The 25,659-nt window shown below is 42.6% G+C and overlaps 1 protein-coding gene across 1 annotated transcript in view; it reads right to left on the bottom strand.

Annotated features, from left to right (window-relative positions):
• Positions 1–25,659, bottom strand: part of SYNE1 (spectrin repeat containing nuclear envelope protein 1) — a 546,802-nt gene that overhangs the window by 370,440 nt on the left and 150,703 nt on the right. The window contains exons 13-18 of the mRNA XM_088474380.1: positions 22,997–23,109; positions 19,693–19,861; positions 10,699–10,795; positions 6,891–7,093; positions 3,059–3,223; positions 417–569 (exon numbers count right to left, since the gene is read on the bottom strand). Coding sequence (XP_088330506.1) covers positions 417–569; positions 3,059–3,223; positions 6,891–7,093; positions 10,699–10,795; positions 19,693–19,861; positions 22,997–23,109 — 900 coding nt within the window. The remainder of the gene's footprint in view (positions 1–416; positions 570–3,058; positions 3,224–6,890; positions 7,094–10,698; positions 10,796–19,692; positions 19,862–22,996; positions 23,110–25,659) is intronic.

Below are 25,659 nucleotides of genomic sequence, written 5' to 3'. Positions count from 1 at the left end.
TGAAGGAATATATAGTTCAGCTAAGTCATATTTGGTAGTGAGGTCATGTGCATGAAGGGTATCTGAGTTTTCTGTTATGGAAAAGCTTATGAATGAGTCTAAAGGTGAACAAACATGCACAGATCAAATCATTCAAATAGAAAGACTTAGGACAAATCTACCAATACAGCAACGTCCTAACCAATCAAAATTAGTTAATCAGGCATTTAAAAAAATGAATGACATACATGGGAGCATGTATGATGTCATTATCGAACTGGAAAAATGAAGCTCCTTACAACTGTCAGATCAGACAGGAATTGGGATCTGGGACATATACCCTTAGATGATACAAGCATACTGCTAAGATGACAGTGAAGTATGACTATTATACACGGACTACTAAAAAATGTCTATAGAAATGTAATAAGACATGCCTCTAAATCTTGCACAAACATCTTGACATTTAGGAAGGACACTTCAAACGGCATGGAAATTCTTTCATTGCCTCCTTCTGCAAATGCTGCTAGTGCTATCAATCCATCTGCATATTCCTTCTTTGCTCTTTCATATTCATCTTCTCGAGCATACTGCAAAACATGAAAACACAGGAATAGAACATTTTCATGGAACACTGTCATGGGTAGAGTTGATATAGATGTTTGTAGGGAATTGTACTGTATGTCCTTGTATACATTTCTGAATGGTGCTAAGAAGTAACTCTAATATACTGTAACATAATATAAAATTAATGTTTTAAATCAAAAGTAACACAATTGCAATAAGGTTTAACAAAGTATATTCATTCACACAAAGTATTTCCATAGCTTTCAATGTATTAAATAGAACATAAAAATGTCCTTTATGCTTCAGCAATATTACTCTCTTACACTTCCACAAATTAATGTGTACTTATTTTACTGTAAGTAGTATAAGGTGGGCAGTGCTATGGTAAACATGGACAGTACATAAAATGTTTCAGTCTAGGTCCAAAGAGTCAAGAAAGCTGCAAACACCAGGGAAACTCATCCCATATAGCAGGTAGGATACTAGGAAAGGAAAGATACATGGTCTTATGGGTGACAAGAACAACATGAAATAAAGAAAGTTAAGCTGAACTCAAAGTTCTCATACTAACACTATTCTTTTATTAACCCCTTGTTTGAATGGTATGGGTACGAGATGCCGGGGCGATCGGGATCCCGGCAGTCAGAATTCCAACACCAGTATCCCGACAGGGTTAAGATACCGACACCTGTAAGTAAATATTCTAAACCCACCCCTCCCTCCCTGCACTCTAAACCTAACCTCCCCCCTAGCAGTGCTGGATTAAACACTGTGGAGGCCCCTAGGCAGTTGAAATCTCGGGGCCCCCCTAGCAAATTATATACTCATCAGTGTTCTCAAAGCTTCTACTCGAGAATATTCTAATACAATATAGAGTCGTCAGGAACTCGCGACACACAAACTGACAGAAAGCATAATTTCCTGAGGTTTCTCATGCGCGCGTTCAAGTAGGATAACATTGAGTCGGACGCTAGATGGAGATGACCATCACTACTGTATATTACACGTACGAAGGTTGCACCAAAATATTTTACAAGCTGACAGAAGTTGAGTTTTTTAGAGATGTCTACAGTTTAAGTTGTTAATGTGTACATTACATCAATACAGTATTTTCGCTATAGAGTCTTTAATACTTTTGGAAACAATTTAAGAAAGCTTAATTGTAATTTTCTTTCAAGATCAAATCAATATTATTTTGATCCGTTGTTGCGGGGCCCCTAAAAGGTGCGCCCCCATAGGCCGGTTCCTACTCTGCCTATTTGGGATTCCGACACTGCCCCTAGTGCCTAAACCTTATGCTCCCTCCTAGTGCCTAGTCTTAACCCTCTCCCTAAGTGCCTAACCTTATCCCTCCCCCTAGAGCCTAATCCTCCCCCTAACCCCACTACTTACCGTCGGGATGGCAGCGCCGGAATTCTGACTGGTGTCGGGATTTCGGCGCCGACATTGTAAGCGCATTCATCCCGGCTCTCAACTACCTCCCGTTGGGTAACATCTTCTATAGAATATGGAGTTTGCCACCATTGTAAAGACTCTGTTTTTTTTTTTGCAAAGCTCTTTGGTAGTGTAGCAGATGTCCATGTACCTCTAATTTGAACAGTTAGCAATAAATGTCTTACTAAACTGATTGGGTGACAACTGTGGTCTGATTGAAGACAGTGTGGTATGGAAAAGATATTCCACCTGGAACTTAACCAGTTTCTCTATTTGCCATTAATTTCCTCCCTTATTGAAGTTGGTAGGTGGTTTATTAATTCAGTTTACATTTTGCTCAGAAGGAGAACAGCAGCATTCCCGCTGTGTAGTCATATACCATAATGGAAAGTAAGTTCTATGGGAAATTGTCTCTAAAATATATATAAGTCCACTATTAAGCGACTAGATGTTTTGTACCCTATAACTACAAGTCATAGCTGCTCATACAGTAAACCAGTGTCTCCCAACTCCAGTGCTCAGGGATCCCTAACAGTGCATGTTTTTCAGATCTATTTGTGGGGGCACATGTGTCTTCATTAATGGCTGACACATTTTAAAAGAACCACAGGTGGTGCTAATTATTTCCCTTGTGATTCTGGGGAAATCTGCACTGTTAGGGGTCCCTGATAAATGGAACTGGGAAACACTGCATTAAGCTAATCAAAATGTTTGGTTGGGTAATATCACAATTTTTTATTATTGTAGTATGTTTGTAAATTAACAATAATTCAAATAATATTGATTTAAATATATGGATCATTACATAAAGTAGCTAAACACGATACAATTATTACAAAGCTGAAGACTGATTACCATAATACTCAAAACACACTGATTTTTCTGCACTCATCAATTCTTTTTTCCCTTTTTCACAAATTAAGTTTTACTGTAGCAAACACCTTTTGGTAACCAACCAATAATTTCCTCTAATTTGAAATTATCAATGGTATTTGAAAACAGTCCTCTCAGATTCTATGATGAATGTAAACCAGGTACACTTTGTAGAAAACATACAACGAAAAGATGAATAACATACATGCTTGACCTCCATGAACAGCTCCCTCCATCGTCCATTGAGTAGCAGGAGCTGCTGCTTGATGTCTTTAGAGATCGTGTCATCGCTTGTCTCAATCAGGAAATTGCCGGAGTCATTCATTGCTGTGTGGTGTTGGATCAGGTGAGGCAAATGGCGAAAGAACTCCTGAAAAAGAATAGATCATGTGAGATGTGAAATGGGTTTTGCCAATCTGAATAATACTTTTAATTATTAACTTTTTTTTTATATAATTGATATTTTATCGATTTTACAATAGTAAATGGGGATACAGAAAACGAAAAAAACAGATGGAAAAGAACTAAAGATTTTGGAGAAAGGTCCAGATAAAATATAATTGAATATACAATTCTGTAACTAAAGTACAGTCCAACAGTAACAAAATAGCAAATCCTATGATAAAATGGTAAGTCCACCTTTATGACATTTAACAGAAAAGTACCAAAAATATGTGTAGACTACATGTAAGTAAAGCTTCGAGGTGAACAAAGTGGATTCCATTTTTCGGAGTGATATTCGTGTCAGCTTTCATTAATAGGAAAGAGACAGCCATACAGTACTCACAAGAGACAGCCATAGAATATGCACACTCAACAGTTTCCATATCAGAGTTTCTATGGACTTGTATAATCTGTATAGTGGGTAGAGAAGGAGACTGCAGAACTGGCAATCAGAATGTGGCCTTTGAAATGATTAACGTTTTATATACAATATTCCATAGCACTGTGCATTCAGAGAATTGTTACACAAACACATCCACAGTTATGTCTGCGAACCTCTCAATCTAGTTTCACCAACATACACTATCAGAGGCCATTTCACCTAGTAGTAGGTCATTGGATCACGTAAGGAAACCATACACCAGACTGAGCCCATGGGAGAACATACAAAACACTAAATAGAAAGCAAATGATATCTATTGCCCCAGTGTGCACAATTATGCTAAGTATTGTGCCACTGTGCTGTCTTTCTGTCCTCATGTACACAAACACACACGATGCATTATAAATGTATTTTAAAAAAAGTCTTAAGTTAAAACATACATGCCAACTCTCCCAGAAGGGCCGGCAGAGTCCCAAATTTGGGTTGGCTCTCCTGGCCTCACAACAGAGTTTGACCATTTCCCGGTGCTGCTCACCTTCTGACTGAAGTGGGCGGCCGGGAGGTTGGACATCACGATTCGCATTGAGTCATCCTAGCACACCCGTCTCCCCCGCTGTAAAATACTGCCAATCGCGTTTTTAAACAGTGGAGGGTGGGGCCGCAATGACAAAAATTAAGCAACCTCCCACCCCTCTTCAATTGGAGTGTACCCTCCTGCAGGGTGTTTAAGAGTCAACGAGTATGAGTTAAAATAACAGGGCAGTTATTAAGTACAATACAGCATCAAACATATTCACACAACCGAATCAGCGCCATGATTTTTATAATGAAAGAGATTAAACACTTTAAGAACAACATTGGGCAATAGATTGTCACAATGAAAGCACTGTCATTGTTAGACCCAGAATTCCAAGGGTTAGACAGTTATGCAGACTTTGTCCACTCACATCTATGTCCCAAGTAAGGTCATTTAATTTGCTCTACTGAATTACTTATAATAGTTTCATTAATTGGAAAATAAGTTTTACTGGTTAAATATTTGGGTAAAAATAGGAAACTGCCCTGGGAAAACTGAGATACTTGGGAGCTCTAATTATACTGCCATGTATTCATCCAACAAAGAAAACTCAAATTACTGCGTACTATAAAAAAGAATACAATTCTACATTTTACCCTCACCAATTCGTTACAAGTTTGTGTTCCTATGACAACTGATGACAAATAATATCTTATGTAGTTGAATCAGCTGACATGTTAGAGTCAACAAAGATTTTCTTTCAATGCATAATGTGTAGATATATCTGGACAATGCTGGCTGGTTACATAACACATACTGTATTAGTAGTTCATTACAATCAATTTAATCTTTTTAGATTAAACTGAAAATCGGTTACTTAAAGGGCTTTTCCGTGATTACATTAAGATAAATAACAGAACATGGAATATTGATAGAATAAGCTAGTCAACGCATTTTTTTTTAACTGATCAAATGCACTCAAATCTAAATTCTCATCAGCTCTATGAAGACAGATGGGAGGGGGAGGAATTATCAGCACCAATAGGAGAGGAGAAATGATCTGTAAAACAAGGGTGACCTCTGCATTTATGCCAGGACCCATTTACTTCAATTTGGGGAGGGTATGCAGAGACAACCACATGATTGCTCTATAAACCTAGCCCACTGATGCCCTATAAAATACTGCCTACTGTAAGTAGGAGTGCATAACATGGCTAAAGGTTCTGTCAGCCCAGAGGGGATTTGTAACCCGTTTTCACAAGAGAATAGTTGGATTTCTGTCCTCATCCTGACTGTGGAAGGTTCTACATCTAATCATATGTCCTTCATACAGACACAAGATTGGGTTCAAGCAACAAAACTCCCCATGCCCTGGACAGATATTTCTGCAGATCATGCACCAAATACAAGGAGAAAAGTACTATTTATTTGGACTATGGCCCTCATTCAGAGCCGTTCGCTATTTGCGGTCGTTCGTTTAAAAACAAGGGGTGGCTATTCAAATGATCCGTACGCACATTGCTGTCTGTTCCCACCTCTAAGTCTGAACGAGCGTGCAAAACATACGCTCGTTTATTTCTTAAAAACGCCCCCTGGCCGCTCGCATCCTACGTCATGTCCGCTATTTATTAGATTAATCGAGTACATCGACCAGCGTATGAACTGCTCGCTATTCTTGTGGTTGGTGTTTGCTACCACAAATTTGCGTGCAGTTCTGGCTATAAAATAACCCAGTGACGTGGTCAATGACGCTGCTGTTTTAAATATACACACCCATAAAACGCCCGTTTTGACCTTTAAGCACGCCTGCGTTCGGATCTCCACTCCCCATTTTCAAGCACCTTCCCCTGTTACCACCCACATACGCCTCATTCTGTCACTCAAAATAGCAGGCACTCGCTATATAGCGTACAAAGGATTTTCGGCCGCACTGACTGGTTCGCGCATGCGTACTAAAACGCGTACGCATGCGCAGATGTGCAAACATCGCTCGGAACGAGCGTACTGCCGCTAACGAGCGGCTCTGAATGAGGGCCTATATGCGGTGAAGGCACAAGTTTCACTATATCCTGGTTGATATGAACGCCCAAAACAACCCTAGGGTGGAACAAGAAACCCATATGCAGGACCACCTAGTTTTAATGGAGATTTGTGGCAAAGAGCTGCCAGCTCAGAGATGTACGGTTCTTAGCAGAAACAACAGCTAGAAATCAATGACCTTGCAAGAGAGAAAACACAAGAGAAACAAATGAAGAGGCTCAAAAGCAGCACCTGGTAGGACCTTCAGAACGGTTCAGGGCTCCAGTGGAAGGGTAGCTGATGTTTTTATGAGGTTACCTGAACCTCATAAAAACATCAGGAAGGAGCAGCAACCACCACTTACTGTAAAATAGCATTTTTTTGCAAATGTTATGTCAACATTGTTAAAATGTCAACAATGCGCTGGAACACTAACTCTAACCCTAATGGAAATGTACATCATTTTGTAGGGGGTCGACATTAAAGGTGTTGAAATTTTAACCATATCGACATCATCAATGTCAACCATCTGCTGTCGATATTGTGAATGTTGAGATTCAGACTGCATACCAAAAAAAGAATCCTGTAGAATAGGAAGTCGCAGAGGAAGACTACTCAACAGATAAACCCAGATCTGAAAATAACTGTACAATAAAAGTCTTTCACTACACTTACCTTTTTGGCATGTTCTGGCTGGTCTAGCATCTTTTCAGCATCCTCCAGCCAGGCTTGCAAACTTGCTACTGTATTACTGTATTTATCCCAGTTGGCGATTACTTCCTCGAGCATGCTTCTGACACTCCTCACTTCAACTGATAGGTTTCTCCATTGAACAGTGGTTTCGTTCAAAAACTTTGTCACACTTTCAGCTTCTTCAGCTACACGGAACCCCAAAACATAATCAATAAAGACCAAGATGAAGAGTCTAGAATTTAGGCATTTCTATATGCAACACCATAGATAAGTACAACACTAGTGGTACCTTAAAACAACTGTAGCAAGAACACATTGTATTTTGATTATGCAATTTGCAAAAACAGAACACACTGCTTACACAAAAGCTTACCATATGTTCCTGTTAACAAAACTTTAATATACAATGTGTGCATATTTCTATTATATTAGAATACCAACCCATACACTTTTTAGATCATTGAATGTTCTTTTTAATGTTGTAAAACACTCACACACAGCTATAATGACTACTACAGATTATAGTCAGTATAACCACAATGGAATCCACTTATTTAACTCAGAAGTGAACATTTCATAATTATAAAAAAAAGCTATGTTAGATTATACAATATGTTTTAAAGGTGTTCTTCTGGAACTCAGCAATAATTAGTAATTTCCTCTTTGTACTGGACTAATCTATTATATAATCTCCTAGAGCAGTGGTTTCCAAACCAGTTTTCAAGGCACCCTGACAGTGCAGGTTTTATGGATATCCATGGTTGAGCACAGATGATTAATTCAAATTGACTGAGGTATTAATTCACCTGTGCTCAAGTATGGATATACTCATGGGCAGTGCAGTACACTCTGGCTTTGTGCCAGAGTCTACTGCGCATGTGCAGGCCTCCAGGAACATGATGCCATGTTTCCTGCATAGTTATCTATTGCACATGCGCAAATCAAATATGCGCTTGTGCAATGGATAAGTAACGGGGAACATGGCGTCATGTTCCCAGATGCCTGCGCATGCACTTTAGATTTCTGTCTGCAATTCCGGCTGACAAGGGACTCCAGAGAAGTAAGTATAATATAATATGGGTGCAAGCAGTGTGGTGTGGGCCCCTCTGGAAGTACTGCACACCCTTAACCCATTGTAGATACCCTAATGGATAAACTTAAAACCTGGTCTGTTAAATTGTCTTAAGTACAGAGTTTTTGTATCTCTTTCCTATGTGTATGTCTATCTGCAGGGAGTGAGGACCCATTCTGCTATCTCCGGTTGGAAGACTTTCAGACACAGCCGGACGTCTGTCCTTTCCCTCAGCGCTGTTAGGACATGACTATTCCTTCTTATGACAGGGCTTATTGGGGGGGGGGGGGGGAGGAATGGGGACATAGAGGACATAGATGAGAGAATGACAATAGGGACAGAGATGAGAAAGAGAGAGATGGAGGAAGGCACAGATGAGAGACAGGAAAATGGGGGGGGGCACAGTGGGACAGGGGTGTTGTGACAGAGATGAGATGGGATGTATGAGGTGGGACAGAGATGACAGACAAGGAGGCAGGATGGGAGGCAGACAGAGATGAGACAGGGAGAAGGGAGGGGGACAGAGATGAGACAGGGAGAAGGGAGGGGGACAGAGATGAGACAGGGAGAGGGGAGGGGGACAGAGATGAGACGGAGAAGGGAGGGGGACAGAGATGAGACAGGGAGAAGGGAGGGGGACAGAGATGAGACAGGGAGAAGGGAGGGGGACAGAGATCAGACAGGGAGAGGGGAGGGGGACAGAGATGAGACAGGGAGAAGGGAGGGGGACAGAGATGAGACAGGGAGAAGGGAGGGGGACAGAGATGAGACAGGGAGAAGGGAGGGGGACAGAGATGAGACAGGGAGAAGGGCGGGGGACAGAGATGAGAGATGGGGGAAAAGGGAGGGGGACAGAGATGAGACAGGGAGAAGGGAGGGGGACAGAGATAAGACAGGGAGAAGGGAGGGGGACAGAGATGAGACAGGGAGAAGGGAGGGGGACAGAGATGAGACAGGAAGAAGGGAGGGTGACAGAGATGAGACAGGGAGAAGGGAGGGGGACAGAGATGAGACAGAGAGAAGGGAGGGGGACAGAGATGAGAGATGGGGGTAAAGGGAGGGGGACAGAGATGAGATAGGGAGAAGGGAGGGGGACAGAGATGAGAGATGGGGAAAAAAGTGAGGTAGGGGTATAGAGATGAGAGCAGGAGGATGAGGGGGACTGATGAGAGACAATGAGAATGGGAGGTAAGGGTGATAGATATGAGAGAGGTAGAATGGGGGAGGTGAGGAGGACAGAGATGAGATACTGTACAGGGGAGATAGGGGAGTGAGGGTAACAGAAATGAAAGACAGGGAGGCGGTAGGATTGGGTGGGATAAATAGCGACCTGGCATATGACGGATCCAAAATACTAGTGTAAATATAAAGAAATAAATGTAAAACATGTTTCATGTCATTCACTAGAGTGCTAGGTTATGTATCTAGACTATAATCCCCTTATCTCCTTCTGATAATGTTCACACAGTACAGCTTGATGTTCCGCTCTGGTGGTAGGAAGTAAGATGGTCTGGTGCAACCGTGGAACTGTGTGAGATAATAGGAAAAAAAAAGTTCTAATGGTCAAAAAGATCTGAGAGCAGATGAAAAAGAAATATAAAAATCTCCCAAAGTTTGCTCAAATCCTGCGCAAATGCATAGTATAAAAACAACAGGAGGACAGCAATGTAGGGATGGCCATCTGTGGTTTTCCATCAATGGTCACCATCGACGGTGCCATCGGTACAATAACCATGATTAGCACTATTCGATTTCCACCTTTCATGGGTGCCTGGCAAGCCGCAGGCCAATCAAAAACGGGGGGGCAGGGATTAGCGGTCCGCCAGAGTGCAGGGCTAAGCTTCATATCAGGAGCAGAAAAAAAAAACATCTGCTTCCACTTTGCCATCGATGGCAGAAAACCATTAGCTCTTTGCCACTGACAGCAAAACTATCAACCATTGGTAGTAATCCATCAATATTTGTAAACTATCGATGGTAGAAAGTTGATGGCCATCCCTACAGCAACGCAAACTTCTATTCATGGAGCAGAGATAAGCCATTAAAATGTTTAAGGGCACTGGGCCTGATTCAGACCCGGACGCTAAGCCGCGAATGCACACTATGGCCGATATTTGCATATTTGCGCATGCGTATGTGTCAATATGCGCATGCGCGAGTCAATCACTGCGCTCGGGAAATGTGCGCTCGTAGTACACAGACTGGATGCTACTTTGAGTGACAGATAGTGCCATTTGTGGGTGGTAACAGGGAAAGGTACTTGTGAATGGGGGAGTGGTGCTGCGAACGCAGGCGTGTCTGGGCGTCTAAACTGCATTTTCTGGCTGTGTGTAATTAGCAAAGAAGTGTCATTGTACACGTCACCAGGTTGGATTTCAGCCTGCAGTGATTGCGGTGCGGTGCGGTGCGGTAGGGTCTACCTCAAGTGCTGAGTGCAGCTCCGATGGCTCTTGATGTAATCGATTAATCACACACTTCCTGGAGATGACGTGTGCTAAGAAAAAAAGGTGGGCGTCTTTATACTGGCGTGCATTCGCTCTGCCGTCACTCTCTAAGATATAGAGGGCGTCCTTCCACCAGACAGTGTAATCGCGGCATTTGCATACCCAGCCCCTTTTGGCTGCGTGAGAGCGCAGCTTAGCGTCCTGGTCTGAATCGACCTCACTATCTTTTAAGATAACTGAAGTGAGTGCTCAGTAAATAATAGCAAGTTCTTACCTGACCCATCAGCTTTCACATACATATCAGCCGCTTGCTTAAGTGACTGGCTGGTAAATTCATATTGCTCAAAGAATCTATTGCCATCAATAAATGTCTGCAACATAAAATATTAAACTCCATTAAACAAGCATGGGCACCATTTTTCAAGAAAATGCAGAACACTACGAAGCTGAGTTGGGAGCAAAGCAAATAAAAAAAAACTTTGCACCTGGACAAACCATGTTGCAGTGGAAGAGGTGCAAATACCTTTATTTTTTTGCATACAGGGTAAACACTCTTGCATGTAGCCCACTATGCCTCTGCCAAATCTAAACTCTCTGTGCATTTTAAATCTGTCCCATCTGCAGTGCAACATGGTTTTGCCAAGGTGCAAAGTTATTCATTTTCTTTACTTGCTACAACTATATGAATCAGACCCAAAATCTGGCATTAAGTCAAGCTGGTATTTTTTAACGGACTGATTTCAATACCTCTGTGTAACTGATAATACTATTAACTACCAACATGTTCATTAATAAATAATCTGCCTTTGGTAATATTATAATTTATCAAATAAATAAAGTTTTAAACATTAATGTGAACTTTAATAAAAATTCTAATTTAAAAGATGAAATATACATTCTGAAGTCCGGCAGTTACCAGAACATCTTTTCTAGCTTGGTCAGATGCAGCTCATCTCACTACTGCAGGTGCCAGAGAGAATTTACTGTAACATGTAAAAATGGAAAGGTCCTTTGTCATTATTTCTGCAGCACATGTTACCATGGTGATGTGCTACACAGATTGCATTAGATTTCTATGTGCCAAACTGCTATAATGTTACAAATTCGTTACATGTTTATATTAGTCTTTTTTTTTAATACAACATAATTATTGTTAGAACATGGTAATTTTCAGGTAGCCACATAGCAGACACTTTCAGAAGATAGAACAATGCAGCTGACTGTTGTGACCTTTATATGAACAAAGCTTACAGTAATAGTGGTCAACACCACACCTTGCGTATTATGTAAGTAGCAATGTGAAACGCTATTATAAATGGTTCTCTTTAAGGGGCCTATTAATCAATTAATATAGTAATATATCCTCTGAAAACGCCCATTTTTTGGAGGTACCCGCAAATATTAAGTATCCACCTAATGTATGTACAGGGAGCCCGTTCCCTCGTTTTCAACAGCAAAAACATCCTTCATTGCAGCCCCCATCTTTAGATGGCATGCCGCATTAGCCATTGTAGCCTATGGGCTACTTTCCGCACTAAGGCCCTGATTCAGAGCCGGACGCTCTGACAGAGCGCTCACTCTGAATCAGGACCGGTCTTTTTTTTTTTTTAGAACGGCATCCTGGCCGCTTGCATAGCTGTGGGTGACCACCCACAGTTATAGCGAGCGGCCAGGAAGATGGTCGCGATGGTCAAGACCATCGGGCTTGTGACGAGACCCTTGTGGTAGGGTCTCGTTTCCGCAAGCCCCAGAGAGATTTCGGCTCTAACAGAGACAAATGGGAACGCCTCCGTTTGGGCAGCCAGTCCCCCGGCACGCCCACCAAAGGTGGGCGAACTGTCACTCAACATCGACAGCTCGCCCCCTTTGTTGCGAGACCCGGAGCGACGGAGTGCCCGTCGTGTGCATGCGCACTGGCCTACCATTGACCCGGTTGCGAGCGCACAGCGCTTGCGACCAGGTCTGAATCAGGCCCTATATACAGGGAGACTGATCTGTAGGATCCTTCCCCAGCAATGGACTCTTGCACATGCATGGTCAGCAGACCGTGCATACACAGTAGTGTGCTGGGGTCCCAAAGAATAAGTAAAGTGATCACATTATGGACCAAACACACGGTTAGATCAGACAACGATCAGATATCGTTGTCCGATCGACCACGTTATCGAACATCCAGCAAATGCTCCATTCCCCCAACTGCTATAACAACCCTCGATCAACGATCGAGGGTCCCTATAGTAACCATGCTAACCTGGTCGATATCGACCAGGTTGGCCTGTATTCACGGGCGATGGTCGATATCGACCATCCATGCCCGCGCATCGTTTGATCGTTTGAGGGAGCAAAAAAAACGTTGATTTAAACGATCCTTTCGTAGCCCCTGTCCCTGCATGAGTATAATGATACATTCAAGTATACATACAGTACATTCTTATTGCTGTGATAATTAGCAAATAATTATTGGGTCTGGAACTAATAACAAATCCTAAAAGGGTAAATAATCAGAAAAGACAATGGCCCTCATTCAGAGGCAATCACAAGAAGCGAGTGCTCGCTCTGAATGAGGGCGGCCGCTTGACTTTTCAAGTGCGGCCACCTGGTCGCTAGCTAAGCTGTGGGTTACCACCCACAGCTTTAGCGACCGACCAGGTTGATGGTCGCGATGGTCAAGACCATCGCGACCATCGGGGCTTGCGATGAGACCCTAAGGTTGGGTCTCGGCAACCGCAAGCCCCAGCGAGCTTCCTGCTCTGATCGAGCAGGAAGCTCCCCATTGACATCACTGCTGATGTCAGTGCCCACAAAACAGCAGGCATTCCTTAAGGAACGCCTCCGTTTGTGAAACCACCCCCCCGCTACGCCTACAAAACGGGTCGAGCTGTCGAGCATCATCGACAGCCGCCCCTTTTGTAGTGAGCTCCGGAGCGAGAGAATTTCTCTCTTGCTCCGGGGCTTGCGCATGCGCAGTGTGTCCGCTGCGCGTGCGCAGGGCCTAAACATCGACCCGGTTGTGAGCGCTCAGGACTTGCGACCGGGTCTGAATGAGGGCCTATGTGTTTAAGTGAAATTATTGTCTGGGATGGGATCACTGACAAACCCAAACCCACAAGCAGGGATGTTCTATCCAAACCCCCAAGCAGGGATTTTCTGACCAAACCCCCAAGCAGGGATGTCCTGTGCAAACCCACAAGCAGGGATGTTCTATCCAAACCCCCAAGCAGGGATGTTCTATCCAAACCCCCAAGCAGGGATGTTCTGACCAAACCCACAAGCAGGGATGTTCTGTCCAAACCCACAAGCAGGGATGTTCTATCCAAACCCACAAGCAGGGATGTTCTGTGCAAACCCACAAACAGGGATTACTGTGCAAACACACAAGCAGGGATTTTCCCAAGCACTACTGAGAGTTTTCTTCAACCTGCACTGAGCCCATTTTTACATTTTTGTACTCGTTATATTCCAGCATTATCATCAAGTTTTTTAGCCTGTACTCATATAATACCTTATTTTTGAGTACACTGTGAACATTAAGAAAACCACCTATCATTTGTTTCTACTTCTAACATGTTAAATAAAAGGTTACTACCTAACAAGGCATACCATTTTTTAAACTAGAAAACCTACTGCATTAAATGAGACGAACAGTGGGCCTGATTCAGAGCCGCTCGTAAACGGCCGCTCGTTCGCTCCGAGTGATGTTCGCACATCTGTGCATGCGCATGGGTCGTAATGCGCATGCGCGAACCAGTCATTGCGGTCGGAAATCAAGCGCTCGCAAAATAGCGAGTGCCTGCTAATTTGAGTGACAGGATGAGGCGTTTGTGGGTGGTAACAGGGGAAGGTGCTTGAAAATGGGGAGTGGAGATCCGAACGCAGGCGTGCCAAACGGTCAAAACGGGCGTTTTAAGGGTGTGCATAATTAACAAAGCAGCGTCATTGACCACGTCACTTGGTTGTTTCTTAGCCTGAACTGTTCGCATGATTGCGGTAGGAAAATCCAACCACAAGCACTGCGAGCAGTTCAGACGCCTTTCGATGTTCTCGATTAATCAAATAAATAGCGGAGATGATGTAGGATGCGAGCAGCCACGGGGCGTCTTTACAAACTAGCGAGCGCATATTTCGTTCGCTCGCTCAGACATAGAGGCGTCAACAGACCGCAAAGAGCGAGCGTTCAATTTAAATAGCCGGCCCCTTTTTCTGAACGAGCGAGCGCAAATAGCGTCTGGCTCTGAATCAGGCCCAGTGTTTTTTAAGATTAGGTAGATATTTTTTTGTATAATGTTGAAGTCATTGTCTGCTGATCACAAGACAATAATAAGAGCGCACATTGTGTGTTTTGGCCAGTATAGGAGAGATAGGGCACAATGTTTCCTAATTTTTCCATAGCACATGGTGATATTGTCTGGTGATCACAGGTGATTACTAAACAATAGTTACAATGGGGCCAAATCATTTCAAAGAGTGGACTCCCCTTTTCCAATCTCCGGTGCTCCATCTCTCTAGGTGCCAGGATAGGGGTCTCTTTGTCCTTCCCTGGCATTACCTTTTCTTTTCTTTTTTTGTACAAAAGTTCATAGTCACTCACATGCAGGTTTAATGAATGCAGACGAGTCCCACTCATTCTCTGCAGTCAAGGGGTAACATTGTGTAAATCCAGAGAAATGTACTTTTAATAATGTTTAAACTGAAATTTATATTAGTTTGCATGGTAAAAGCAACTATAGTATGAGTGTTGCGAGCTTACATGTAGGATCAGGCCCAAGATCTCTTTCCAATGCTCCTACCATAAAGGGAGAACAAACTGCATCTACATTCACAATAATCTATACAACTCTGCTCCATAACCTGCACGGTTCAAAAGTTACTCAAGTCTGTCTGTACTGGTAACTATAATAACTACCAGGCTGATAAACAGGATAAGATTGCAAGAAAACGCAGGAGATTAGGTAATTGTCTATAGCGACAATTAAACATTTAATCAACTCATTCGACTTCTACCTAATAAACACATTTTTCTATAATGTTTTTACTGAATGTAACCCAAAGCTAACCGTGACTATAACTCACACAGGCATGAATGAGTATTTTGTGAATCATATAAATCAATGAAATAAACACTAAAAAGGGAAGTATGAGGATGAGGATGACAGGGAGGATGAGGATGATCGGGAAGATGAAGATTACAGGGAGGATGAGGATGAAATAGATGATAGGGAGGATGAGGATGACAAAGATGATGAAAAGATGAAGGTGGCAGAGAGCATGAAGATGACAGGAAGGATGAGGATGACAAGAAAGATGAGGAGGATAGAGAGGATGAAGATAACAGGGAGGGTGAGAATGGCAGGGATGATGAGGATAAAGGGAAGATGAAGATGCAAGAGGATACGAAGATGACATGGAGGATAAAGATGACACAGAGGATGAAGATGACATGGAAGATGAGGATGACAGGGAGTATAAAGTTGACAGGGTGAGGATGACAGGGAGAATGAGGATGACAGGGAGGATAAAGTTGATAGGGTGAGGATGACAGGGAGGATGAGGATGACAGGGAGGATAAAGTTGGCAGGAAGAATGAAGATGACACGGAGGATGAGAGGGTGTAAGGAAGATTATAGAGGATGAGAATTATAGAGATGATAAAAGGGGATGAGGATGACATGGATGAGGAAGATGTCAGGGAGGTTGAGGATGACAGTGAGGACAGGGAGGATGAGGATGACAGGGAGGATGAGGATGACATGGAGGATGAGAATAACAGGGAGGATGAAGGTGACATGGAGGATGAGGATGATATGGAGGATGAGAATAACAGGGAGGATGAAGATGACATGGAGGATGAGGATGACATGGAGGATGAGAATAACAGGGAGGATGAAGATGACAGGGAGGATGAGGATAACAGGGAGGATGAAGATGACATGGAGGATGAGGATGACAGAGAGGATGAGGATGACAGGGAGGATGAGGATGACAGGGAGGATGAGAATAACAGGGAGGATGAAGATGACATGGAGGATGAGGATGACAGGGAGGATGACAGGGAGGATGAGGATGAAAGGGAGGATGAGAATAACAGGGAGGATGAGAATAACAGGGAGGATGAGAATAACATAGAGGATGAGGACGACAAGAAGCATGAGGATGGCAGGCAGTATGAGGATGACAGGGATTATAAAGTTGACAGAGAGGATGTGGATGACAGAGAAAAGGAAATGACAGGGAAGAGAAAAATGACGATGACAGGGAGGATCAGAATGACAGGGATGTTGAGAATGACTGAAAGGAGGAAAATGACAGGGAGGATGAGGATCACAGAGGATGAAGATGACAGGGAGGATAAAGTTGGCAGGAAGAATGAAGATGACAGGGATGATGAGAGGGAGTAAGGAAGATGATAGAGGATGAGATTATAGAAATGATAAAAGAGGATGAGGATGACAGGGATGAGGAAGGTGTCAGGAAGGTTGAGGATGACAGTGAGAATGAGGATGACATGGTGGATGAGGGTGACCTGTAGTAGAAAGGAGATGACAGGGAAGGGGGAGGATGAGGATGATAGAGATGACAGAGAGAATGAGGATGACATGGATGAGGAAGATGTCAGGGAGGTTGAGGATGACAGGGAGAATAAGGATGATAGGGAGGATGAGGATGAGCTATAGAAGGAGGAAGATGTCAGGGAGGATGAGGATGATAGAGATCACATAGAGGTTTAGGATGACATGGATGAGGAAGATGTCAGGGAGTTAGAGGATGACAGTGAGAATGAGGATGACAGGGAGAATGAGGATGAGCTACAAATGGGTCCTCATACATCTAGCCTCTTTGCGCATTAAACTGCCCTTCTAGTTGTGCCATACCGTGGCGTGACTCGATAGTGCCGAGCGTCTTTTGTGCAACTTTTTACCTTCAAATACGTCTTATTCGCACAGCGATGCGAATAGATAGCACAAGCTGATTAAAATTATATGCAGCATGCCTGTGTTCTGTGAGTGCGTGCGGGTGTAGCTGCATGTGAAATGCTACTGTACGTTACAGTGTCATCAGCTGTAACACTGTAATGCAGGGTAGCACAAGCAAAAGCTGCTTGTGCTATCTACTTGTATCGCTGTACGAATAAGACGCATTTGAAGTTAAAAAGTCGCGCTAAAGACGCTCGACGCTACCAAGTCACACGGAGCTCCCACGTTATGTGTGGCGCACTTGTATAGAAGGAGGAAGATGACAGGGAGCTTGAAGATGTCAGAAAGGATAAGGATGACAGGGCGAATGAGGATGACAGACAGATTGAAGATGACAGGGTGGATGAAGATGACAGGGAAGATAAGGATGACAGGGAGGATGAGGATGACAGGGAGGATGAGGATGACAGGGAGAATGAGGATGACAGGGAGGATGAATATGTCAGAGAGGATAAGGTTGACAGGGCGAATGAAGATGACAGGGAAGGTGAAGATGCCAGGGAGGATGAAGATGCCAGGGAAAATGAAGATGACAGGGAGGATGAAGATGACAGGGAGGATGAAGATGATATGGAGGATGAAGATGACATGGAGGATAAGGATGACAGGGAGGGTGAAGATGACAGGGAGGGTGAAGATGACAGGGAGGGTGAAGATGACATGGCAAATGAGGATGACAGGGCGAATGAGGATGACAGGGAGGGTGAAGATGACAGGGAGGATAAGGATGACAGGGAGGATGAAGATGACACGGAGGATGAAGATGACAGGGAGGATGAAGATGACAGGGAGGGTGAAGATGATGGAGGGTGAAGATGACGGAGGATGAAGATGACAGGGAGGGTGAAGATGAAAGGGAGGGTGAAGATGACAGGGAGGATGAAGATGAGAGGGAGGATGAGGATGAAGATGACACGAAAGAATGAGGATGACAGGGCGAATGAGGATGACAGGGAGGATGAAGATGACAGGGAGGATAAGGATGACAGGGAGGATACGGATGACAATTAGAATCACAGGGAGGGTGAAGATGACAGGGAGGATAAGGATGACAGGGAGGATGAAGATGACACGGAGGATGAAGATGACAGGGAGGGTGAAGATGACAGGGAGGATGAAGATGACAGGGAGGATGAAGATGACAGGGAGGATGAAGATGACAGGGATCGTGAAGATGACAGGGATCGTGAAGATGACAGGGAGGATAAGGATGACAGGGAGGATGAAGATGACATGGAGGGTAAGGATGACAGGGAGGATGAAGATGACAGGGAGGGTAAGGATGACAGGGAGGATGAAGATGACAGGGAGGGTAAGGATGACAAGGAGGATGAAGATGACAGGGAGGATAAGGATGACAGGGAAGGTGAAGATGACAGGGAGGATGAAGATGACAGGGAGGATGAAGATGACAGGGAGGATGAAGATGACAGGGAGGATGAAGATGACAGGGAGGATAAGGATGACAGGGAGGGTGAAGATGACAGGGAGGATGAAGATGACACGAACGAATGAGGATGACAGGGCGAATGAGGATGACAGGGAGGATGAAGATGACAGGGAGGATAAGGATGACAGGGAGGATAAGGATGACAGGGAGGATACGGATAACAGGGAGAATAAGGATGACAATTAGAATCACAGGGAGGGTGAAGATGACAGGGAGGATAAGGATGACAGGGAGGATAAGGATGACAGGAAGGGTGAGGATGACAGGGAGGGTGAAGATGACAGGGAGGATGAAGATGACAGGGAGGATGAAGATGACAGGGAGGATGAAGATGACAGGGAGGGTGAAGATGACAGGGAGGGTGAAGATGACAGGGAGGGTGAAGATGAAAGGGAGGGTGAAGATGACAGGGAGGATGAAGATGAGAGGGAGGATGAGGATGAAGATGACACGAAAGAATGAGGATGACAGGGCGAATGAGGATGACAGGGAGGATGAAGATGACAGGGAGGATAAGGATGACAGGGAGGATACGGATGACAATTAGAATCACAGGGAGGGTGAAGATGACAGGGAGGATAAGGATGACAGGGAGGATGAAGATGACACGGAGGATGAAGATGACAGGGAGGATGAAGATGACAGGGAGGATGAAGATGACAGGGAGGATAAGGATGACAGGGAAGATAAGGATGACAGGGAGGATGAAGATGACAGGGAGGATAACGATGACAGGTTGTAGGTGATCTGAGTGAATTCCTTGATAAATATAGTATACCCAATGCAATTTTTTGTTTCATCATAATTCTGTATTTCATCATTTACAATTGAAAAATTCTTTACTCACAATGTAGTTTTGCAGAAGCAGTTCCACAGATTCTCTTCTGCCATACTTAATGATCCAGGACTTTAGCTTAGACTCTGCCAGGACTAAAAGTGCTAAGAGGCGATACTTTAATTCCATGAATTCTAACTTTATCATATGGAGCTGGGAAGAGGAAGCTACAAAATTGAACCTGAAAAAATACAAGTATGATTTACATTATGCTTTGTAGTCGCTACTATGAGCAAAGATCTGCAACTCCATTCTAAGATTCATAACACTGAAATAAAGTACTATAGACCTACATAAACATTCTGACGGTACACATACAGTAGCATAATATCACCCAATCTTAGCAATTAAGTGAATTATTTTTCAGACTTAATAAATGCAAAAACTTGACACGAATGTCTGATGAAAAACTTTGATTGACAAAAAACAATCCAAATGTACATACAGTAGGTATACCAAAACATATCTCTACAACTCACAATAATATACAAAGAGGGGCATTTATTAACTTGCAAATAGGCAACTGCGCAAGCAGATTTTCTGTTATCCACTGCAGCCAACCAGATTCTTGTAGAATGTATAAAAATTACAAAAAAAACCTTCTAAAGTTAATCATGTACTATACATTAAACAAATAAAACAGATTCCAAAATGTAACAAATGGACATAACATAGATAGAAGTTTTTTCTTTTTCTAACTTCCTGATTTAATTAAAATGATTAAATTGACCATTTTTCCTTTTCATCCCTAATCTATCCTTTTCAATGTAAGTATCTTTATGGAAGAAGGGCCTCAGCTGAATATATGTACATATTTTGTCATGAGTATACACATTTATGTACAGTGCATGCGTACTGAACGACATCTGTATTATGTGTATCATAGCTTTGGGCTCCCTTACTCCTGGAGAAGCAGAAATGGTGCGGGCAACCCTTAACTGAGCACAGGTGCTGCATGGTCATGCAAATGTAGCACGTCTCGTGGAGTTTAAACATATTAGATGTGGGAGCATTCCCCTTGGGAGACATATCTTAGGGTGCCGGAGGGCTGGTGCAAAGATAAGCAATGGTAGAATGGTGGCTATATATACACATTTCATTTTTAAAGGGGTAAAAAATGTATATGGAGTTTATTTTATTAAATGTTATATGGAAAATGAGACAAACATTTATTAATAACTGCCAAGACACTGCTCTGTCTCTTGGGTATATGATGCTTCATTATATTATTATTGTGCACATATAGGTTATTGCAGCTTCAGCGTGTACTGCTAACACTGACACGTCACAACTCTACACTATCATATACATATCGTACGCCTGACATTGCCCAGGGCAAATACTACAGTTTTTTCGTTACACGCACTTTCTTGAGATACATGTGACTCAACATACGCACATAGGGTCTGCTTCATTACGGATCGCTATTGCGATCTCAGCTCCGTAATTGCACGCAGGTCTGCTGTGAAAATATGCTAATGATTGCTATTGCACTGCCAGCATAGCAACGCCCACTGCCTCCCACTACCACTATCTCACATCCGTAATACCTTGCAGTCATGTGTATACATTGGCAACATCAGCCCCTAATGCATAATTACACCAGCCCTGACTTATAAATCGCTAACCTCGTTGCACGCAGTATGTACTCAAGCTGTGTATGCCGTCTCAATGGCTAATTTAGGCATGCCTATGTAACGGCGTTCAAATGGACAGACACGTCTGCTTTTCTCCAACCACTCCCCCGTCACCACCCTCAAACGCTGACTACCTGTCACTTACTCTGCAATGGCTTACCGTGCTCTACGTAATCGCAGTGTAGCCTTCATGTACTGCGATGCATGCGCAGTACGCAACAATCGGCCAACTGCGTGCGCTGTTACAGTTGCGATCCATAATGAATCAGGCCCATAGTACACTGTACTTTTATTGCATTAAAATACTATTTCTAAATTCGGAGCAGAAATGCATCTGATCTTAAATTAGACTCAAACACTTGAATTGATTACAAAATTTACCTCTAGGCGACCTAAACGTAATACAACATTTACTTTGTGTCTTTTGTTAAGAATAGGTACATTGATGTTATCATTATGCAGCTTTCATTTTTGCAGGCCTGTGTAATATATTGAGATAAAGTTAAGTGAGATTGTGCATATATGGAGGCTTTCCTGATCTCTGACAAATACTCAGATCTCCTTAGGCCATATAAAATAGTTATATTATCCCAGCAATGTGGGGCAATTTCTTGCTCAACCGCTGCAGTGCATTTTATTGAAGTAAACACACTATACAGTACATATAAATAATAACATTGTGAGACTTTAATAAGAAAGATATTTATCTATTCATTCACATGTTTAATAGATTTGTTTTTTATCCAATGCTTTATATTAGGTGCTATATATAGTCGCCTGCTTAGAGCCAGCTATGCAATTGTGGCTGAGCCAGTACAACATCTTTCTTCAGTAAAAATATCCTAAGATCTATCACGATTCACAGTCTTGTGATAACGTATTTTACTTTATTGCTTAACTGTTCCATATTTTATCATGCTATCTCACATGAGGAACACAAACACCATAGCGGTTAATTATTGTGCAAAAGTGCAAATGATACAAAAACCATATCTACCAAACACAATTGGCACTGATCTAGTGCAAGTTGAACAGTAAAAGCGAAGATCTCATTGGTTGCGGAGTTAATGCACATTTAGTTAGCATCCTCTCCCAAACTGAGCAGGAATATATCTGTTTATAATGATTTTATAGCTACAGTATCATGACCGTATACATATTCGCAAGCAACCAACTTTTAGTATTTAATTTGAAAACAATACAAAACCTATAATGTATTTTTTTTATTTAATTTAATATAATAAATGTTAACATATTATATATTAAATAATAGAATGATAAATTCACAATATGTCCACTGGCATCAATTAAAATATGGTAATATCAAAACAATTGTGTGTTAATTAATGAAAATCCATGCTAATGTTAAAAACATTAGTAAAGACTATTATAGAAAGTATTTCAATTGTCAAGTTTGCACAATAACAATGTCACTTCTATCTTAACTGCCTCTATTACAACCTTTTCATACAGGTATAGTATAATTGACAATAAAGTCTTTCTCAATGCTGTACATACCAGTGTTAGTGCTCATTAAGTCTTTTAAATGTAGCCTTTCATTACATTTCTAAAGGATTAAACACCTTTCCCATTCCCTCTACAATGCTTTGTAACTGCCTGTGTCCAATTGTGAATAATCAGGAATAATAATTGGCTAATGTCTAAATTTCTTCATTTACCTTTCTTCCATGTCTTCGAGCTGCTCTAAGGGAACCGGGACACCGTTGACAGATCGCGAGCGGTGGATCTCCTTAAAAGCCTTTTTATAACCATCCAGATTCTTGAGTACGTCCTATTTTTGAAGATGAAAAAAATGCATATAGTAATCAAAACACACAGAACATTTTGGCCGTATAATCATGAACAAAAACCCAACACAGCACCCAGCCTGCAGCGATGAGTCACTGAACAGTATTTGTGTGCTAGGAAATTGTATCTGTCACAGTGGTATGCAATTTTATCCTGTCATGAAAGCTAGTCTTAATAAATGCTTTGCAAAGATCAGTTGAAAGCATTTCAGTGACTGTGCTTACGTACTGAACCTGACGATAATCCTGGCATCTGAAGAGATGCAGGACTGGCACTGCCTCTGACTTTCAGGGATTTCCTTGAATTTAGATCTGATGCCTATCGATTGGAATCAGACTGCCAGTTTGGTTTTGGGGATGGTAAAATGTCACCGTTTACAGCAGGTGTAATTTACTAGACTCCATTAAGGCACTGCATTCACATGTATAGAGCAAACAATAATATAGAGAGCTGGGTTTTCATTAGTGGCTCAGCAAATGTAATTTTACCCAAAATACTGCATGCACACACTGATTTACTTTGAATACAGGTGCAAAGGCTGTATTAAAATAATTGAGATATTAATTACAGGAAACTTCTTAAGCAAGTGCAAGTCCAACACCGGGCCACAAACATGAACTTTGCCAAAGACATGAGGTGATATTTAAAACTGCAAAAAATATTAAATGCAAAAGACGCCTAGGGGTAAATTTACTAAAGTGAGAGTTTTTAGAAGTGAGTTTTAAAAGTGATGTTGCCCATAGCAACCAATCAGATTCTAGCTATTATCTTCCAGAAGGTGCTAGTTAAATGTTAAGTAGAATCTGATTGGTTGCTATGGGCAACATCACTTTTAAAACTCTCTTTTAAAAACTCACTTTAGTAAATTTACCCCCTAGTTTAAATTTCTGGGTCAAAACCACCAAGAATCGGCAATGTACAAAGCCATGGTGTATCTATACATGTTTGTGATTATGAACATGAGCTTGTACTTATTATTGTGATTAAAAACTATTTTTTTTTTAAAATGTGCCTTCTCCTTTACAAGTGTAAACAGAACCAGTGCTTATTATTTTTGCTTATCTACTATTTAAATAGTGAATATTGTTAAGGGCCTGATTCAGCTTCGGATGGAATTGCAAAACTAATCAGCATTGCAATTCCGTCTGAGCAGATATGCTAATGCACAGGAGGCATCAGGCCCTGGCTACATTACTTATCCGAGCTGCGTTGTCCAATGCAGCTTCGGATAATCTGTGGAACATCGGCCGGCTAAGGTGACCCAAGGGGTCACGCAGTCGGCCACCACAGATGAGAGGAGGAAGCCAGGAAATCTCCCTTCCCCCCAACGGCGGCTACACACCTCCGTTTCCCATCACTGCACCTGCCCCGCCCACAAATGGCAGCAGGCTGTCAATCATTGACAGTCTGCTGCCAGTCTCCATGCGGGATCGCAGACCTGTTCTGCACAGAACGGGTCAGGCGCTTGCACAGATTCGGGAATCTGCGTTCAGCAAAGCACTAGCATGGACTGCTGAATGAGGACGTTATTCCACAGCTGCCTATCAAGCTTAGGTTCTTTTCTGTGGGGCCTTTTCATCAAAATGAACGGGTCCATAGCTTCCATATGTTTTAAGCATATTTAAGTTTCAGACCCAAACATCAAAGTAGTAATGTGGGAGATATTTTAAATAACTCCTGCATACAATGAAGAGCCAATGTGCCATGGGCCCCAGTACACTAGTATGGGGATGTAGTAACTATGCTATTCATGAAGTCAGATCCTTAGTTTGCACAAGGTTATTGCAATTATTGGTGAATAGACCACTTTGTGCAATAATTTTCTCAATGTAAATGGAAAAATATACATTACAATTTTGTTCTACATGTCTGCTTACAGTATGTGCTGAGTCTATTGGAGAATTCATAGAAAAACTACCATCAAGGAGAATCTGGAGTCCTTTAGATCACAGTACTTTACTAGGGAGATTCCCTCTGCTCTATCTGAGCTCTTCTATGGGGAACTATTACACACTACTCATCTCCCTCTTCTGCGAGCAATGACTATTCCTGACTTGGACATCAGCGGTGTGGAGTTTATTGTTCTAACATCTAAGGTCTACTGCTCCTAACAGCCCTGATTATTCATCATTCTCTACTCTATAGGCAGCATGGACCCTATGCAAAACTGCCAACCAGCACCAGGCCAAGCTGGTCACACTATGACAGGGAGACCCACAGTGAAGGGTTCCTCTGTCATGATGTGCATCTATCCCAGCCTGGTCGCCACAGGGCAAACATGCCTGCAGAAAATGGTGTCTTACCCCAGGTCAGTCCAGACCGGCATGCAGCAGGGGCATATATCAGTGTGACCAGCCAAGCATTGCATAGGCCTTTGCAAATAACAGAACAAGGAATGCAAGCAACGGTATACGTTCAGGAAGCCGGCTGACGCAATGCCGACAGCTTCCCGACTACTGAATCCTGGCGAGGGTTAAATGACAGGCGTCAAAATCTCGACGCCTGCAATTTACCTACGCCGGGATACCGGCGC

The sequence above is a fragment of the Taudactylus pleione genome, unplaced genomic scaffold (assembly GCF_031769625.1).
Source record: "Taudactylus pleione unplaced genomic scaffold, aTauple2 ptg000154l, whole genome shotgun sequence".
Lineage (NCBI taxonomy): Eukaryota > Metazoa > Chordata > Amphibia > Anura > Myobatrachidae > Taudactylus > Taudactylus pleione.
This window is presented reverse-complemented; position numbering and strand designations above follow the sequence as displayed.